General features: G+C 23.8%; 4 protein-coding genes and 2 long non-coding RNA genes across 7 annotated transcripts; 1 reads left to right on the forward strand and 5 right to left on the reverse strand.

The window, feature by feature from the left end:
- Positions 1-1182: 1182 nt before the first annotated feature.
- Positions 1183-2014, reverse strand: LOC122854485. Its single transcript, XR_006373969.1, has 3 exons — positions 1785-2014; positions 1473-1544; positions 1183-1228 (listed from the first exon to the last, which is right to left on the reverse strand). It is a non-coding gene; the product is annotated as an uncharacterized LOC122854485 (long non-coding RNA).
- Positions 2015-2668: 654 nt separating this feature from the next.
- LOC122854486 lies at positions 2669-4796 on the forward strand. Its single transcript, XR_006373970.1, has 5 exons — positions 2669-2686; positions 2898-2984; positions 3070-3142; positions 3441-3563; positions 3651-4796. It is a non-coding gene; the product is annotated as an uncharacterized LOC122854486 (long non-coding RNA).
- Positions 4797-6647: 1851 nt separating this feature from the next.
- Positions 6648-8837, reverse strand: LOC122854487 (bifunctional lycopene cyclase/phytoene synthase-like). Its single transcript, XM_044155208.1, has 4 exons — positions 8723-8837; positions 7724-8656; positions 7167-7651; positions 6648-7087 (listed from the first exon to the last, which is right to left on the reverse strand). The coding sequence occupies exons 2-4, from the start codon at positions 8634-8636 to the stop codon at positions 6686-6688; spliced, it is 1800 nt and encodes a 599-aa protein (XP_044011143.1). The 5' UTR covers positions 8637-8656; positions 8723-8837; the 3' UTR covers positions 6648-6685.
- Positions 8838-10028: 1191 nt separating this feature from the next.
- Positions 10029-12375, reverse strand: LOC122853710 (synaptic vesicle glycoprotein 2B-like). Its single transcript, XM_044154126.1, has 10 exons — positions 12363-12375; positions 12215-12265; positions 11974-12135; positions 11725-11887; positions 11478-11599; positions 11168-11406; positions 10885-11087; positions 10521-10810; positions 10153-10440; positions 10029-10083 (listed from the first exon to the last, which is right to left on the reverse strand). The coding sequence occupies exons 1-10, from the start codon at positions 12373-12375 to the stop codon at positions 10040-10042; spliced, it is 1575 nt and encodes a 524-aa protein (XP_044010061.1). The 3' UTR covers positions 10029-10039.
- A 637-nt stretch (positions 12376-13012) lies between these two features.
- Positions 13013-16248, reverse strand: LOC122854488 (probable pyruvate dehydrogenase E1 component subunit alpha, mitochondrial). 2 transcript variants are annotated; one of them, XM_044155209.1, is made up of 6 exons: positions 15902-16120; positions 15671-15688; positions 15156-15392; positions 14847-15065; positions 14271-14768; positions 13015-14197 (listed from the first exon to the last, which is right to left on the reverse strand). In XM_044155209.1, the coding sequence occupies exons 1-6, from the start codon at positions 15950-15952 to the stop codon at positions 14012-14014; spliced, it is 1209 nt and encodes a 402-aa protein (XP_044011144.1). In that variant the 5' UTR covers positions 15953-16120; the 3' UTR covers positions 13015-14011. The 2 variants fall into 2 exon arrangements, with proteins under 2 accessions (XP_044011145.1, XP_044011144.1); XM_044155210.1 differs by lacking the exon at positions 15671-15688 and having other exon boundaries at positions 13013-14197; positions 15902-16248.
- A 168-nt stretch (positions 16249-16416) lies between these two features.
- On the reverse strand, positions 16417-20145 carry LOC122854489 (organic cation transporter protein). Its single transcript, XM_044155211.1, has 13 exons — positions 20064-20145; positions 19561-19870; positions 19167-19398; positions 18863-18925; positions 18697-18737; positions 18454-18608; positions 18175-18343; positions 17877-18110; positions 17586-17800; positions 17373-17507; positions 17269-17309; positions 17046-17182; positions 16417-16943 (listed from the first exon to the last, which is right to left on the reverse strand). The coding sequence occupies exons 2-13, from the start codon at positions 19701-19703 to the stop codon at positions 16826-16828; spliced, it is 1683 nt and encodes a 560-aa protein (XP_044011146.1). The 5' UTR covers positions 19704-19870; positions 20064-20145; the 3' UTR covers positions 16417-16825.
- Positions 20146-20217: the final 72 nt, after the last annotated feature.

The raw sequence follows: 20217 nt of genomic DNA on the forward strand, positions 1-20217 counted from the left end.
TTTTTTTCTCTCTCTCTCTCTCAGTGAGAGCTTTCTTTGGCCAAAATCTTTACCTGGGGGTCCAGGTAAATGCCATCTGTTGGCATATATGCAAAATATGATTTACAAAAAAAAAAAGTCAACTTTGCTCAGCCATTTACGTTTAAAAAAAATCATATTTTGCATATGCACTAAAATGGCGGAAATAAGCTCCTATTATATTCTTTAAAAATTTACGAAATAGTTCGACTAATGTCATAAAAGTATTATAATAAAATAAAATGTTGACTTAGTCTAAAAATAATTTCTATATAAATTGATGTACGTGATAACGATAATTAAATTATCACATAATACATAGATCAGAGTAAAAAATAGCAGGATGACCTAAAGAATATACTACAAAGTATCATGGAATTTCATCAACAAGATCATAAATGCAATTATATCAATACAATTATTAATTAAATGAAACCTTACCTTTTTAGCAGATGTTTATCTCTCGATGGTGGTCATCACTGGTCATCAAATTGCTCAGGATACTCTGCACTCCATGTAGTTCATATGATGATTAAATCTGATCATCAACAGGTTCAAAGATCATCCACAAGCACTAAACACGCTCGTACACAAAACAATGATCACCACACTTTTCGCAAAAACTTTTTTTGAAAACACTTTTTATGATATTGTTTATAAAGTATCCTTAATGCAGTTTTTGTTTATAATAACTGAATAAAATTGAAAAAGATAATGTTGTTGTAATTATTCACTTGATAGTAAACTATTTGACTTGATTATTTAAAAAATATAATAAATTGTAATATTATATTTTTAAATATAGTCTATACACTATTATGATTTGAAAGTAATTTATCCATTTCGAAAAGGTCTCGGGTTGTTGGCTGGATTGATAATATACACATCGTTGCTATAGCTTGATACTATATTCTGAATATTTATTGAATAATGTCGATTAAATTGTAACGAGAACAAAAGTTAAAGTTAAATTTATATGTTTTTTTACTATTATTAATTTTATATTCATTAGTCTATGATTTTATGCTTTTATAATTGTTGTATGACTTCTATGAAAAATATATTAGTAAATAGTTAAATAAATAAAAAAAATTCAATTATAACAATTAAAAGTATTCATTACCTCTCTTTGTCTAATAAAAAGCCAAGATTGTTGTTCTTGTCAACTCATTTGTCCAAATAATTTCTGGTCATCCTTTTTTTTTTGTATCTGTAACATTAAATAGTAATAAATATTTCAATTTTTGTTGCTATTTTAATATTTTTAAAAATCAACATTGCGTGTTTATTATTTATTTATTACAAAACCTATAAATTAATGTGTAATGACAATAATGTCAAACTATAAAGTTAATTGACACTTTTATTAAATAATTATTGATAATTTTGCTACTGTTTATACGTATTATTTATACTTTAACAAAAACAAAGCTAATAACAAAAAAAATTTTTACCTGCTCCGATTTTTGGAGTAAATGCCTTGGCGCCTGTCCAGGTTTTATAACTTTTGACATATCCCAGGAAATCTGTAATTTTTTTTCACAAAATTGTTTAAAAAATGTTCCTTTATTTTTTTATATAATAATAATGCATTATTAACAATTATTTATTGCTAAAAATATCACTTGACTTGCAACAACAAAGAAACCTAACCTCAAATTTGTTTTTGCATCATAATTAATTTATTATTTATAATTCCACTATTGTTTATACATATTATTTGTTGACAAACAAAAACAAAGCTAATAATAATAAAAAATTTTTACCTGCGGGTATTTTGTTATTATAAAATTCCATAGCGTCTTTTCGTGACCCGGCCGCTTTTAGACACTTTAAACAATATCAATTTTTAACTAAAATCCGTGACATCCAGCAATAATTTTGCACTCAAAACGGAGCTAGCGAGTTAATGAACCGATTTATTATAAATTAACAATTGATTGTTGCAATTTGTTATTAAAAAATTCACTGTAAAACAGGAGCACGTCAACACATAATATTTATTTTTTTTCAACTGAAAATATTTTTTTTTATGAGAAAGTCATGAGAATTTCAGAATTTGACTGCCACGCCGCCACGCAGCCGAAACAAAAACTATTGTTTGTAGGTAATCAGTAATAGGTATATATTTTGGCCGCGTGGCGGCGTGGCAGTTAAATTTTAAAATTCTCATGACTTTCTCATAAAAAAAAATATTTTCAGTTGAAAAAAAATAAATATTATGTGTTGACGTGCTCCTGTTTTACAGTGGATTTTTTAATAACAAATTGCAACAATCAATTGTTAATTTATAATAAATCGGTTCATTAACTCGCTAGCTCCAAAATTATTGCTGGATCACGGATTTTAGTCAAAATATATTGTTCAAAGTGTCGCGGCCGGGTCGAAAAGACGCTATGGAATTTATAATAACAAATACCCAAGGTAAATTTTTATTATTATTAGCTTTGTTTTTTTGTCAACAAATAATATGTTAACAATAGTGGAATTATAAATAAATTAATTATGACAAAACAAATTTGAGGTTAGGTTTCTTTTGTTGAAGTCAAGTATAAGCAATAAATAATTGTTAATAATGCATTATTATTATAAAAATAAAGAACACTGTTTAATTTCCTGGATATGTCAAAAGTTATAAAACTGGACGTAGTACTCAAAATCGGAGCAGGTAAAAAACAAAATATTAGCTTTGTTTTTGTTAAAGTATAAATAATACGTATAAAGAGTAGAAAAATTATCAATCATTAATTAATAATAGTGTCAAATAAATTTATGGTTTACAATAAATAAATATTAAACATGCAATGTTGATCGATAAAAATAATAAAATAAATAATACCAACAAAAATTGTAATATTTATAATTTTTAAATGTTACAGATGAAAAAATAAAGAATAACCATGAATTATTTGGACAAATGTCTTGACAAGGACAATAATCTTGGCTTTTTTATTAAACAAAAAGAGGTAATGAATACTTTTATTTGTTATAATTAAATTTTTTTATTTATTTAACTATTTACTAAAATATTTTTTTCATAAAAAATTACAGATATGCCTGAATATTTTAAAGTTGAAAAAGTTTGTTTAGACACCAGTGAATTCACCATGCTAAATAGCCACAGGTAAATAGTGATAACTATTTTTCAATTTATTTGAAAAAGTTTGTTTAAACACCAGTAAATTAAATAATATTGTCAAAAATAAGATTTTTTTCAATTTATTTTTTGTCAAAAAATAAGAAAATAATTTTGTCAAAAATAAGATGGCCAGAATTTATTTGTAAAATATGTCTGACAAAGTCAAAAAAGTCTTGGCACTTCATTGAACCACAAATGATGGTTAATATATTTATATTTATTGTAATTTAATTTACTTATTCATTTAATATTTATCTAAAATATTGTTTGTTTAAAATTACAGTGCCTTATGAATATTCAATGATAATCAAGTGTAAGTCTCAAGTAATTATTGGCTACATAAAAATGGGTTGATAATTCAGTAAACTGGTACAATTCAACCCAGACAAAGACGTGTGAAATACTGGTAATTTTCGTAGTTTTTTATAGTCTAATAAAAGCTGAACACATTTTCGATTGAATCTTAATTATTTTGTATATTTTTTTGTTACAGAATGATATTGTACCAAGTAAATTTTCACAAATAACTGATTTCATGCTGACAGATAGAGATAATAATATGATATTGTAGAGAAGAATAGATTGACTGTTTAATCAAGATGAGATCAGCAATAAAAATGATGGTGAAGATGAAAGGTATGTTGGTTCTAGTTTTTCTTCAAAAAATGCAGCGAATTTAATATGAAATATATCCAATTGGTGAACATTTATTCAACACAATTGAGTATATTTCATATTAAATGCTGAGGTAACTAAACCACAAAAAAAAGCGAGATTAAAAACAATATTGATAATTCTCTCAATGATACGTTGCATTGAATCAAAAAAATATAGAGAATTAATTTTCAATTAAAATGCGTAATTTGATAAACTCATAATTTAAATTCGTAAAAGAAAAAAAGTTATGAAACAAATTAAGTTGATGAAAAATAAGAAAATGAAGAGAATGCGATACGAAAATAATTCAAGAGAAATGACAAGATCACCCGAGGCGTAAGGAAGATCATTGAAAACTTGAAAAACTACCAACACATGAATCAAACAGACAAGGTTTTTTATCACCAAAAATAAAAAAGAAGGAGGAGAAGAAGACGAATGTATGCATCCCAAAAAATTATAATCTGCCTGAACCAGCATCAGAGGGAAAAAACACCATGACCATGAACGATAATATAAAGCATCCTGTTGATATGGCTCGTCAACAAAATTCATCTATCAATCCTGTGGACCACCTGCCCAAATGAATTCCTTTTTAGTTATTCCACGACTTGTCACCCGAGCTAATTCACAACAATGATTTTAAATTAAAGATTTATTATATATTTTTTTTTATTAAAAGTTGCCTTGATAGTCATCATTATTAGCAAAAAAAAATAATCATCTAACATTGGCATTTGTATTAGGCAATTCATCTTTCGTGTCCAATTAATAGTAAATTCTTATCATCATCCACACAAGGACCAAGGTGATTAGCACTATGTACTCTGCCAGGATATTAGTCTTTTTTTAAATGCATTTATTATACCTAAAAAGTATATTCACACTGATATGTTTAGAAGCTATCGCCACTGGTAGAAAATATTTCATCAAGAAATAATGTTTGTATTCAACGATGAATGTCTTCAACAACTGGTTAGATAGCTGGCACTTTGAATTGAATTTATTTTGTTAATTATTAATCACAATTTATTATTTACTAAGAATGATATGATAATTAAATGATTTAAAACAAAAAAAAATTGACTTGTTTTTTTTTTTAGATTTGAAACCTGATTTGAATTTAAATGTATCAATAATTAATTCATGTTTGCCAGTTTAAAAATATTTATAATGTATATATTTTAATAATTTTTATGATTTTATTTCATAGTGGAATTTGGCCTGTTTACTAATTGTAATGATATAAAGAAAATAACCATTGATAGCCATCGGTACATCTGCATGCTGCCTCCTACAACTTCGACATATGATAGGCGTTGGTGTATTTGAATGCTACTTCATAGATTTTCTACATGAGCATTGGTGCATCTGAATTATTCCTCCTAGAACGTCTAAATAAGGTAAGAGGCCTTCTGGTCACTTTTTTAACCAATCCCTCAGGGTAAAGTGCGTCAACAAGCTTGTAACTTCAAAGAATTTATGATGATAATATTCTTTAAAGCTACTTGTTAATCCCCGATATTTATATTGTATATATTTTTGTGACTTGTAGCTCACCTTGATCATTTTGATGTTTTTTTTTTTTTTAATTATAAAATTTTCATGCCAGAGTAAATGGTCTTAGTTTATTGATCAAGGTGTGCACATCAACCTGTCTATCTCAAACAGAGTAGACGGGGGTGAATAGGATGTATGTATTTCAGGTATTTGCAGAAATGGATTTCGAATATATGACATAGGGTTTATTTTTTCTAGGAAAGATTAGGATGTTTATTTTATCCCTTTTCAGGTTTATTTTTTTTCAGGTTTATTATACATGTATATTTATTTATAATATTTAAATTTAAGTAATTTCTTGTTGAACGCACTTTACCACAATAATTTACAAAATTGTAAATTTATTTTTAAAAATATTTTTTTAAATTAAATTTTATATACCTGCAGCTTTGAGCGCAAATAAAAATTTATTACTATTTTTTATTCAACTTGTTTTTCAATTTTTTGACAACTTTTTATTAACTCTGTGTATTTTTATACATGGTTTAAATTTTTTGCATTTATTTTTTTAAATGTAATTTTTTTTTTCATTGATTATAATTTACATTTATCTGCAGCTTTTAGCGCTGGTAATTATAATCAATAATTTTTCATTTTATTTTACTTGTTTATCAAGTAATTAAATATTTATTATTTTATTTTTATATCGAAATTAATTTTAATTTTTGAGCGCCTTGATAATAATGGCTGCTAACAATAAACGTTTGTCATTTGAAGATTTAGTGAGTCTATAATTAAATACAGTGTTGTGTTTTGTTTTTTTTTTCGGTGAGTACAAATATTATATTGTTAAAATATGGCATTATACATTTGTTAAATTATTTTTCCTATTCTAAAACGCTATAAATGATTAATGATTATATTTTTTTTCCCTTATATTATTTTTTGGGTCATCTTTTTTTAAATTTAATCCTTATTATGCTACTGTCTTCATTATGCTATCTTTATCATGTACACACATTATATCAGTGTGTACCCACTCCCAAGTAGTTTATCAATTAATTCATCAAAAGTTTGCCGCTTAAAACGCAATACTATATTTCATTTTTTTCAAACCACTTTATACAAATACGTTATTTGAAAACTCAACGCATGTGTAATAACAATACAGTGTTTCATTTTGTTTTTGGTATTAGTACGAATATTTTTATTCAAATATAGTTAATTAAATTCAAACATTTTAATATTTATTAAATATACCAACTAAAATATTTTAATATAATATTGCGATTTAAACAACCATATATAATTAAAAATTATAAAACAACAAAAGTTAAACATTGATATATAAAAAAGAAAAAATAATTTCAATTACATAATGTATTGAATACTCTTAACGTATAAAGAATAAAATGCAATAAATATTTTATTCCATTTTGATAATGCAGCTCTTGTTGGATAATTTTGATTTTTAACAATAACACGAGTTAGTCCACGATAAATTTCAGTTGCTGCTAAAACTGAACCTCTTACTTCTTGTGGTAAATATCTGATGGCATTAACAGATTCACTTTGATGTTTATTTGCCAATTTAATTATTCTCATGGAATATTTTTTTAATTTTTTATCACCAAGTAATCTTGGATTTTTTTGCTCACATAATATTTTTAATTCTTGAATTTCATCATCCATATATTCAGATGGTACATAACATCTACCCAATGTTACACTGTCCGTCACAATGTCACGAGCAATATTAACCATTTGTAAAACCTTTATTTAAAGAAAAACAAGGCAATTTATAAATATTAAGCTATAAATAAATTTAAAAAACAATTATATAACTACTTACATTTCCCATTTGTTGAGCTTTTTCAATGACGTAATTATAATTTTTATCAAGTGAATGCTTTGAAAAATCAGATCGATACATCATAACATGAACACACAGTGCACCAACACTACCAGCAACATAGCTTGAGTATAAAATTAAATCATCTTCATTATTAACAACTCTACCATCAATATCCCACTGATAGCCAGATATTAATTCATCAAATGGTTTACGTGGAAAATAAAATGCTATTCTTGAAATTGCACGAAAACATGATAATTCAATATTTGATAATTTTGTTTCATATTTTTTCCAATTAATATTAATCATTGATGGTTTAATTTTAACATCATAAATTGTTTTTCTATCAGAAAATAATTCATTTATAAAATTTTTAATTATTTTTAATTTTATTATTTTTTTTTCAATATTTAATTCATTGTCAATCATGTCATCTGTTACACGACAAAAACCATACAAAATTGTCAAATCCAAACGTATCCCTATATTGAGAAAAAAACAAATAAATTGCTTAATTTTTATAAATAATCTTAAATAATAAAAAAAAGCCTTACCAGTTTGAAAAAAATAACCAGCAGTATTAAATGATTTTGATGCAATACTCAATACATTTGCTGAATTTTTAATATCATCAACAACAATTGAAGATAATGAATATTCAGATATTAAAAATGCACGAAACATTTGACAAATAAAATTCCATTTAATATTAAATTTAATTGGAAATTGTTGTGTATATGTATCAATAATACCACGAGCTTTATCACAACAATGAACACCCATAACAATAAATAAATTTGTTAAAAAAAAAAACAATGCCTCTTCAATTGGTAAATCATCAATAGGAAATATATTTAAACTCATTTTTTCATTGATATGCCAAACATTGTCTTTAAGTGCAATTTGATCAACACGCCATAAATACAAAGTTGGAATAATAATAGCAATTAATGATGAAAAAATTTTTTTAATAAAAAAATTACCAGCACCATACCACATAAAAGCAAGTACTGGACATGACCACCATAATATACATCCAATATAAAATGTATGTTGACCTGGAATAGCAAGTTTATATCCAATAATTGTGATAATACCCATTAATATAATTGGTATCCATCTAATTAGTTGATAACTTTTTTTGTTGTAATTAAAACTAAAACAAGGTATTGTCCATCTTGAGCACAACAATGACCAGAGTGTTGTTATGATACATTGTATAATGAAGAACATGTATTCTTCAATTGGAACCCAGCCAATAACAGCTAATACTCTATCAGGTGGATATGTCCATGCTCCATTATAAATAACATATGTATCCCATGGTGTTGTGTATATAACAGCTAATGTACTTATCAATATTATTTTAAATATTTCTGTACGATTTATAAATGGCCATGTTATTAATGATAAAATAAAAATAACTGGTAGCGTGTAAATCAAGTGTACATCTATGTAAGTTAACATTTGAAATTCAATTATTATTCCTAAAATAAAATAAATATATTGTCAGTAATTAATAAATTTATAAATTTATAAAACAATATTAATACCTGTTTAATTGTGTGATGATGATTTTGTTTTTTTTTTTATCGTTGTCAATGGCACATGAATATGTTGACTTAATGACTGACAAAAATGAACTGTGATTATTTATTATATTAAATATTGTTTATTGATGTCTGATTCAAAGTTTTATGAACCCACAAATTTTTTATCACTTATTAAAATTATATATATTGTATTTAAAACAAAAATATTATCTTTGACCTTTGAGTTTGTCTTGAATGTATGCTTAATTATATCCATTTTGCATTTATTTAATATTTCATGTTATCATTATTTTTTATTTTTTTTTTTTAATTATTTTTTGTCAAGTTTATTACACGTTTATTTTTAATTTTTCTTTTATGATTAATTGGTTTTTTGAATATTAGAAAAATAAAATAACGGGTAATTGTTGATATTTTAAAAGAAAAAAAAAGTATGTACATGGTAGCGTAATGCATACCGCGTAATGTTTTGAAGATTTAAAGAAAATCGAAATTTTTTTTTTTTTTTTGTTTTCATAGAATTTTATTTTAAATTTTTAATAGTATGATATAATAATTCATATATAGAGATGATTATAATTAATGGCTTACGTTTTAATTAAAGTTCAAAAATTAAAGATAATTTTATTAATTAAAAATGTATCAGTTTGCGTAATTACTTGATGATTGACATTTTAAAGATTTTTAAATTTCGAAACAAATATACAAAGTATAAATAAAAAAAAAAAGTATATCATTATTCATTGATATTATTTTTATCATTAAAAAAAAATAATTTAATTAGAGAAAATATCTTGTAGATTGTATATAAAAAAAAAAATAATTATAGATATTTTTTATTATTATAATAAAATAAAATATATATCTAAAATTATTTGTATTATATTTAGTTAATATTGTAAAAGATACAGATTTTAATAATAATAGCTGTGTATAAATTATTATTTTATAATTGACAATTAAATTTTTTATATTATTTTATAAATTTTTGTCAATTATAGATAGTTGTGGGTAATATATATATATATATCTTAGATGATATCCAGGTTTTAAGTTGAAAAAAAAAAAAAAAAAACCTATGTAACAGTGTTGTAAAGACTTCAATAAGATAATTAAGATAATTATCCGATTGTGAGTAATCGGTTAAATATATAAGTTGAGGATAAATGTTTCTTTTTTTTTTTCTTCTGGAAACATGATTGTCCATGATTAACTCATAAAAATGTAATTTTAATTTTTATAATTTGGAAATTTTTCTGTTTTATTCAAGGACACTTGTTATTATTTTTAAAATCTTCTTTTTTTAAATTTTTTTTATCACGTTTTTACTGAAGGAAGTAAAAGTGATAATACAGCTCCAGCTAAAAAAAAATCAATTTTAAATACAGGAAAAATAGAAAAAAAAAAAATTTAATGATTAATATATTTACCCATAACAATACCAGCAACAAGAAATATTGGTATTTCGCAATTAATATCAAGAAAATATCCAAGAGTTAAATTACTTGCAATTGCACCAATTCTTCCAAAACATGACATTATACAAATTGCCAATGCACCAACATAAGTTGGAAATATATCAACAACAATACTACTTATCACAAAATTTGCAGTTGATATTGTTAATGAAAATAAACATGAAATTAATAAAAGTTGACGTGATGAATTTACAAAATATATTCCAATTCCAGTAATACCAGCAATAAATGTTAATAAAACTAAAAAATAAAAATATTTTTTTATCAATAAAAATTAGATAAAATTATATAATTATAATTTTTATTTATAAATTAATAACCTGGCATTGTGCGTCTTTCAAGTCTATCAGCAAAAAATCCAGATAATAAATTACCAAATAAACAAACAGCATTGATAATCAATGAATCAATAAAAACCTGTTGATCGATACTTTGATGATTGCAATTTAGCTTGTTGATCATTAAGGTTGTTGATGTTGTTGTTGTTGTTGTTGTTTCATTCAAGGCTACTAAATTGCATACACTAACTGATGTTACATTTGGATGTTGTTTATAAAATTTATCAAAACGATTAAATAATTCAGGCATCCATAAACCAAATCCATAATAACTATAATAATAAATAAATTAATTTCCTCTATATAAGTTTTCAATCATGGATGATTTATCATGATGATGACTAACCCAAACATATTTGTAAAATAAATTGTCCAACAAATAATTGCATGGTATGATAATGGTGGTGATGCCAATGCTTGAACTTGAGTCCATGCATTTTTTAACAATTGAAATAAAAAACTAGAAGGTCCATCATTTATTTTAAATATATTTTCATTTGTTCTTTGACAATTACCAGATTCATTTGATGATACAAATAAGTATTTGACCTAAATATAAATTAAATAAAAATTATAAAATTTTATACAAAAAAAAAAAAAATATATATAAAATTTTATTTTTTATTTACCGGATAATCTAATTGGCTGTTATTCATATTTATTGTATAAATTTTTTTTAATATTTTCAATGCTTTATTATTTTTTCCTTGTGATAAAAGAAATTTTGGACTTTCTGGATATGTCATGATAATTAAACTCATAATAAATGATGGAAATCCAATAATTGCAAGAAAAAAACGCCAAGAATTATAATGTAATCCCATTATTACAAATGAAAATTTAAGTGGTATTATTATCCATGCCAATGCTAAAAATATATTTTTATTATTATCCTTTTTTTTGTTTTTGAAAAATTTATAATAATAATAATAATATTACCTGGTAAAACAAGCCATGATAATGTCCAAAAAAATCCAACATAACAAATAGCCTTGACTCTGTGTTTTGATGAATGAAATTCTCCAAGATATGTACATATAAGTGAACCAGGTGCCCCAATTCTAATAGAAATTTAAAATAGCAGAAAAAAAATAATAAAGATTATTTTAGTATTATTATTTTTATTTTTATTTTTTATTCAGTATTATTATATAATTTTATTAAATAATAAAATTGGAATTGTTACGTGAATCCACTTAATGCTCTGAATACAACAAGTACACCAAAAGTTTGTGAAAAACTTGCAGCAAATGTCATTATTGCATCAATAAATAATGTTGCTGCAATAATTTTTTTTCTTCCATATGTATCGGCACATACACCCCAAAATAATGCACTAATTACACCACCTTTGAAATTATCAAATAACTTTTAATTTAAATTTTATTTTAATTTAAAAAATATTTTAAAAAGTTTTTATATTTATTTTACATACCAATGAGAAATGCAACATTTAAAAAACCTTTTTCTTCAGATTTTAAATTTAAATCACACTCAGCTGATGGTAGTATATATGAATTAACACCATTTTGACATCCAACACAAAAAAATATTAATCCACAAAGTAATATAAAACCATAATGAAATTTTCCATATCCTATATATTTAAATAAAAATTTTATTTTTAATTAATTCGTATGATTTAATTGATATAAAAATAATTAAATAACACACACCACACAATTTTATTGCATTTTCAAAATCGGTTTTTTCTTCATTTTTATTATTTATTTTTTCTTCTGAAAAATTTAATTAATATTATTTTTACACTTAAATAGATAATTCAATTTTTTTTTTTATAAATTATTTATCAATTAAACAAACCAGTTTGTGTCATCTTGAAATTTAAATTGTACTAAATTATTATATCGAATTTTTTTTATATTTATTTTTTTTTTTTATTGTTGTAACATTTGATGATTTTGGTAAAAATTATTTATAAATATTAAATAATATTTATACATAATTTTGTGCTAAATTTAATTGAATTACAAAATAATATATTATGTTAATGTTGCACTTTTTTAAATTGTTTATTTTGCTAAAGAATTTATTTATTACGAAATGAATTTTTTTCGAAATTTATCAACGAGATAATTATAAAATAAAAAATATTTATTTATTACAAACTTACCCAATGTAAAAATTGAAATTTGTTGATGAGTTGAAGTAATAATGATGGTTCCCTCGTGGGCCATAGTAGTAACTTAAAAAATAAAATAGATTCAATTTTTTTTTTTTTAGCTATCATTCAAAATAAAATATCAACTGTAAGAAAAATATGTAGTTTTAGAGAGAATACAAGTCTGATAACAAGTGGGAGAATCGTGCGTGTTCATGCGCGTAAAAAATAGTCTCATTTTTTTTTTTTTTATACAAACTATATTCTCATTTATGAGGATCTTTTTTTTTTTTCATTCAGCGTTCGATAACCCACAGGTGGAATGATTTAATAAAAAAATAATTGACATCGATATTTTTACCTTTTAAAAGTCGAATTATAAAAGTTGATAACAAATTTATTAATAATTATAAAAATCATGAACAAAATGATGGATTATCTGTTGGTTTTTGTTGTCATTAAATTTTTTAAAAAATGATTCTTTGTTTTTTTAATATAAAAAATAACATTTGTTTATTAAATTTATATTATTAAACATTTTTTTGTAATGTCATTAATTTCAAGGTCATTTAAGAATAAAAAAAAAGGTACATTTTGTTGTCTGTCTGTCAGCAATTTTTAGCAGTAATATAAAAAAAAAAAATTTTACGAATTTAAATAAGAGTTAATTGTTAAACTAAGGTGTGGTTCTTTGTCATTGGTTCGGCTCATTGACCCACGAATTGAAATAATCAAATCAATAATTAAATGATTTACGATATGTATACTTTTTTAGCAAAATTCCAAGACTATTTGTAAATATATCAAATTGATCAATTAGTTGACATCAAGACTTGTAAGTTTACTCTGGAATTGTAAATTTTTTCTTCTTTTTTTTTCATTCTTTTAAATAATATTTAATTTATTTTTGGAAAATTATTAACAAATTTTTTAAGGCCAATTATTATTTGTTTATTGTAATCAACAATTGCTTTGTTTTTTTTTTTTTCTTTTTTTACAAATTTTATTCGTTGCTTATCTATTGTTTTAATTTTCTTATTCAACAAAGTTTTTTTTTTATTAATTTATAACGGGTCTATACAAGTTTTAATCTCATTTTTAGTTTTTAAATTTGAAATACATTGTATTGATTTAAATCAGTGTGTTATTGATGATTTTATCAACATCTATAAAATCAATAAATATACAGTTTGTGTTTTCGTTCGCTCGAATACATATATTTTCTAAATTTTCATAGTTAAAATTTAATTTTTGTTCATTTGTTATAAACTTTGTTGTTATTCATTTATTATTATTTTTGTTAAATTGAGGTGAAAGGTAATTAAACTAAAATTTAACTAAATAATAGTATTTAGGCATTAACAGCTGGTCCAATTCGACTGTGTTTAAGAGGAATGAATGGTGTTGTTCCACGAATTTCTGGATCAATAATATCAACAGAAACATCAGCACTTAATTCATGATCACCAATTTCTTTATCAGATTTAGCTATTTTAACAGCATCATCAACTTCTTTTCTAATGTCTGTATCAATTTTCTGTTGAGAAAAAAAAAAGTTAAATTAATTATTCAAAAATCTTTATAAAGAAAAATATAAATTTACAACTAACCTTGAGTTCATCAGCAGTAACAAGATTAGTACTGAGTATACGTTCTTTGAAGCTTGTCAATGGATCACGTGTTTGACGAACTTCTTGAATTTCTTCTCTTGTACGATAACTTGTACCTGGATCAGACATACTATGTCCACTGTATCTATATGTCATTGTTTCCATAACAAGTGGTCCTTTACCAGATGTACAATAATCTAATGCAAATTTAGTTGCTTCTCTAACAGCCAATACATCCATACCATCAACCCAAATACCAGGAACATAATCTCCACGTGTATAATATTCAGAACTTGCTGCACCACGATCAACACTTGTACCCATAGCATATTGATTATTTTCACAAACAAATAAACATGGTACATCCCAAAGTTTAGCCATATTATATACTTCAAATATTTGTCCTTGATTTGCAGCACCATCACCATAAAGTGCAAGACAAACACCACCATCACCTTTGTATTTATGAGCAAAAGCTATTCCAGCACCCAATGGAACCTTTTTTTTTTAAATCAATTAATTATTAAATTATTTTAATAATTATATGTTATTTATATTTTGTGTTTTTGTTCTTACCTGGGCACCAACAATACCATTACCACCATAAAAATTTTTAGCATACATATGCATAGAACCACCTTTACCTCTGGCATTACCACTTTGACGTCCAGTCAATTCACTAAGTACACCAACTGGTGATATACCCATTAAATATGTCCAACCATGAGCTCTATATGCTGTTATAACAGAATCAACTGGACGAAGAGCTGCTTGCATACCAACAGCACAAGCTTCCTAATATTTAATTATTTCATAATTAATATATAATAATTATTATTATTAATTTTATTAATTAAATATACCTATATTTATTAATTAAATTACCTGGCCAGAATACAAATGACAAAAACCTCGTACAATTTTTTCTTTGTATAAATTACCAGCAGCTGTTTCCATTCTTCTAATTGTATGTAATTTTTTATAAATATCAAGTGCTTCATCTCGTGTTACAGTAACTTTATTTGATGGTCCATTTTCTAATTTATGAAGTCTAAATGGTTTTGTTTCAAATGATGCCTCAGTTGCATAATTATTTTTTCCACTTGAAAATACTGAGAATACCTAAATAATAATAATAATAATAAAATTATTATTTTATTAATAATTAATAAATAATTTATTATTTTTAAATATTTATATAAAATTCTCAATGGGTGCCAACTTTATATTGTTGTGTTTTTATTTGTTAATAGTTTTAGATTAATATTACTAACGAAAATAAAAATAAAAAAAAAAAGTGGTGTGATGATACAATGTCAAATGAAAATTGTTGAATAATGACATTGACTATTTTTTTTTTTTTTTTTTATTTCAATAAAAGTATTGAAGTTTATATTTACCGAATTCCATGTAGCATACTTTCCAATGATCAATGTTCACCAGTTAAAAGAAAAGAAAAATAATTATCATCAAATTTTTCATGACATTGATGATTATTTATAATTAATAATTTAACCAAGTCGTATAACTTTGACTAAGATCAACCACGCATTGTCATAGGTCACCCATAGAGATTTATTATCAGAAAAAAAAAACAAATTATAATTATAATAATTAAATAATTAACTTACATTTCTTCGGGTTGCCCCTTGGCTAATTTTCCTCACATAATTAGCCATCATTTTTAATTATTGTGCAGTGTTCGAATTTATTTATTATTATGTGATCGGGTTAGATCTTAGATTTTTTTTCCACTGTTTGTTGAGCAATTTTTTTCTCTCTCTTTGGGAAATATGACGTCATTAGATTTGATACGTGGCGACACACAAAAAAGACAAATAGTAAATTTTAATCTTTTTTTTTTTTTAAATCATTGAACTAATAGAGGTTTTATATAATTATTTTAGAATTATTTATATTTTAATTAATTTATTATTATTATTTTTAGTTTGTTAAATTAATTAATTGCGTATCAAAGCAATTAGTAGTTTTTATTTTCGTAGTTTGGTGGCGTTTCGTTTTTTAAAACGTCACAGGAAATGTATGCTCGGATTTTTTCATAACTAAAAAAAAAAATTTGCTTTGTTGTTGTTGTTGTTGTTGTTCAAGGAATAAGGATAATTTAAAAACTAAAATAAATTAATAATTGTATTTCAAGTTTCAACATTACTTTAGTAAAAAAAAGTTTCTTTGAAAAAGTACAAATATATAACGGGTTTTTTTTTTTTTTTCGTTTTTTTACATTTTCAAAATCAGTACATTTGCAACGGATTATTATTTAATACCGTTTAACAAAATTGCATAAAATTTGTGTGTTTTTTATTATTAAAATTTGATTAAAATTTTTTAAATTGTTTAATCAACAATATTATAAATAATTAATGAAATTATTCAAGATAATAATCAAGCTATGTCGTATATCAATTTTTTGTTTTTGTTTTTTTTCTATATCAGCAATATTAAAATACTTCACTTGAAAATATATCACATGTACTCAAAATTCTATTTAAAACGAAAGAAAAAAAAATACTGAAGAGATCATTGTTTATGTATGATCATACATTATGTTTCAAATCATGAATTCCATTTTCAATAGTTTTGAGTGGTTTTAATAGTTCATTATCACCCAATTGTCCAACATCCCTGTGTATTTTTTCTTTTTTACTATAAATTCTTTGAAAAAAATAAAAAATAAATTAATAATAAAGACACACAATATGATATTAATAATTAACAAATAATATATCAAATTAAAAAATAAAAAATTCATCTTACTTTCCAAATAATTCACCATCATCAATTGTCTCTGGTAATTTTTTATTTAATGTCTCGGGTAATAGAGTTGACAATGCACCACCAATTAGTACATTTATTCCATAAAAAACAAATGGAAGTGGCTGCCAATAAATTGACTATAAAAAATAAATAATTAAATGATAATTTTTTTCTTTTTTTTTTGTTTAATATAATATACTTTATATAAAAAATATAATCTTACAAGTTCATTAACGTATGGTGCTAGTACTCCACCAACTCTAGCTGTTAAAAATAATAGTAATTTTAATAAAAATATAATTAATTTTTTAATTTAATAAAACATACCAACTGTTGAACTAGCACCAAGTCCAACATTTCTTACAACAGTTGGAAATTGTTCAGCAGTAAAAATATAAATAGCACCATATGATGATGTTATTGATAATTTTGCAATCATAACAAGTACATTAGTTAGTGGACCTATAAATAATATAAATAATATATTTGCTTTGGCTGATGAAAAAAATAATTTTAATGATGATAAATGATATGACTTACCATCAGGTACAAATGCTGTAGCAAGAAGTGCAACACCAGCAATAATCATACAACCACAAAGTATAAATTTTCTACCCCAACGATCAAGTGTAAATATAAGAAATGTATATGCTGGTACTTCAACAAGACCAGAAAAAAAAAAATTCATATAATCATTACCACCAAGACTTGATGCTTGCCATGATAAACCATAATACGTTCCACTATTAACAAGCCTAGAGAAAAAAAAAAATTTAGAGGATAAAAAAATGAAATAATTTAAAATACCGATGAGTTGTTTAATTAAATTACCAATTGAAAAATAATAGAATACTTTTTCTTCTTAAATTTGGATGTCTAAAAAGATCAAATAATGATGCTTTTTCAGCTAATCCACTTTTTTCATCAGTATGTTCATTTAATAGACAATTTAATGTTTCTCTTGGTATTTCAACACCATTTTCTTTTGATGCTTTTTGTAATAAATCTTTAGCTTCTTCTGATTTACCTTTTGTAAGTAGCCAACGTGCTGATTCAGGAATAAACCTAAATTAAATTTTTAGTTTATATTAGAGTTTTTTTTTTTTTTGTTTTTCTTTGTCATACTTACCACCAATAAAATAAAAATAGAAAACTTGGTAATGTTATTACAATTTGTAGTGTTCTCCAGTCTCTAATTAAATAGGCAAGACCAGCTGTTATAAGATATCCAGTTGTAAAAAATAATTGACATCCAACTCCAGCAACTAAACGTTTTTTTGGTCCTACCATTTCTAGTGCTAAATAAACAAAAATTAAATATTGATTTTTTTTTAAATTGATGAAAAATTAATTAGACAAATATGAGGCAATAAAAAAATAATATTAGTAAATTTAGGAATATAATTACCAATAACATAGGCAACTAAAAATACTCCACTTGTTGTTGATCCAACAATAAGCCTGAGAGTTACATATGATATATATTCTGGTGCAATTGCAACGAGAATTCCACCAACAAGTTGAATGACTAAAGAGAGAAAAAATATTGGACGACGACCATATCTAAAATTCAAAAAAAAAAAAAGTTAAATTAAATTAAATAAACAAGTCTTGATAATTTTATTTTTTTAAATAATAATTGTCAACTCACTTATCAGATAAACTACCAAATATTATTGAACCCACCATGACCTAATGACAAAAACAAAACAAAAAAAAAAGACATTATAATTTAATAATAATAATTAATCAAAATTACGCTTGATAATTTATTTAATTTAATTTAATTTTTTTTTTTATGTATAAATAAGACTTACTCCAACCATAAATAATGAGTCTCCTGTTGTTCTGAGCCATGCTCTATCACACACCAAATCCCACTTGAAAAAAAAAATTAAAAATAAAATTAAAAACTTGTTAAATTAATTATGATTTTTTTTTTTTATTTTTCATGTCAATAATAATCTTTGCATGCAATATTATTATTAAACGTGTTATTTATAAAATGTAAATATATACGTCAATGCCCTGAAGCATATATAAGTGAACAACATAATTATGCTATTATTAATATTATGGATTTATTTTTATTTAATATATAATATATACGTGTAAATATACCTCAGCAGTAGTTGTTGTATGATAAGTTTTTGTATCATAAACAAATTTTTTACATGTATCATCACCTCCACTGTCTAGTATTCTTGAATAATATGTATTTGTTTCATTTATTGAACGAAATTTACATGCTTGAGTTGGTTTTATTTTTTGATCCCATTGATAAACAGCATTTAATATATCATCTGGTAATTCAAATGTTGAATTGCAAGGATTTTCAGTTGACATAATACGTCTGTAATTAAAATCAAAATATAAATTTATAAATTTTTATTGAATTAATTTGAAATGGTAATTTTTTTCGTGTTCACTTTGCTTTATATTTTTTTTTTTGTATATATTTAGTATTATTTTGTTATCGTATATAGTTTTGGTTATTTAAAAACTTTCCACTCACCGTACTCCCACTTTTGGACCAAGAAAAACTCCAGCTAATTTATGAAATGCACAAATTATTGCCGGAAGACACAAAAGTAGATAAATTCGTCTTTGATATTTTCCAAATTCTCCCATTCGTAATATGACATCATCATAAGCCATTTTAGTTTTTTTTTTTTTTTTTTTTTTAATTGAAAAATTTAAGTAATATTAATTGTGTTTTTAAGTTTTTTATTTTTTTTTTTATATATATATATACAAATGTCAATTGATTTTTCTATAACATTTTTTTAAAAATAAATTTTGTTTGTTTTTATCACCACGTTACCCTGAAATCACAAATAACAATAATAATATTAATTTAAGTTTGCCAATAAATTTTCAATTAAAAAAAAAATATATTTAATTAAATTTTTTTTGATATTTAAAATTATCAAAAGAAGAAATTTAATTTAATTTTTATATAGAAAAAAAAACCATTAAGAAAATAATTTTTTAAATAAATTATCAATTATTATTTACTATGTATGATTGTTAGTAAATGTTGAAAAATTTAAAGGAACGTGGTGTCTCGTTCGAGTTTTAAAATCTGACTGAATGTATGATAGAAATAACGATGGCATTAGTGCCGGCTTTTTTTTTCCTCCACTCTTGATGATGATGATGATGATGATGG

The sequence above is a fragment of the Aphidius gifuensis genome, linkage group LG4, assembly GCF_014905175.1.
Source record: "Aphidius gifuensis isolate YNYX2018 linkage group LG4, ASM1490517v1, whole genome shotgun sequence".
Taxonomy (NCBI): Eukaryota; Metazoa; Arthropoda; class Insecta; order Hymenoptera; family Braconidae; genus Aphidius; species Aphidius gifuensis.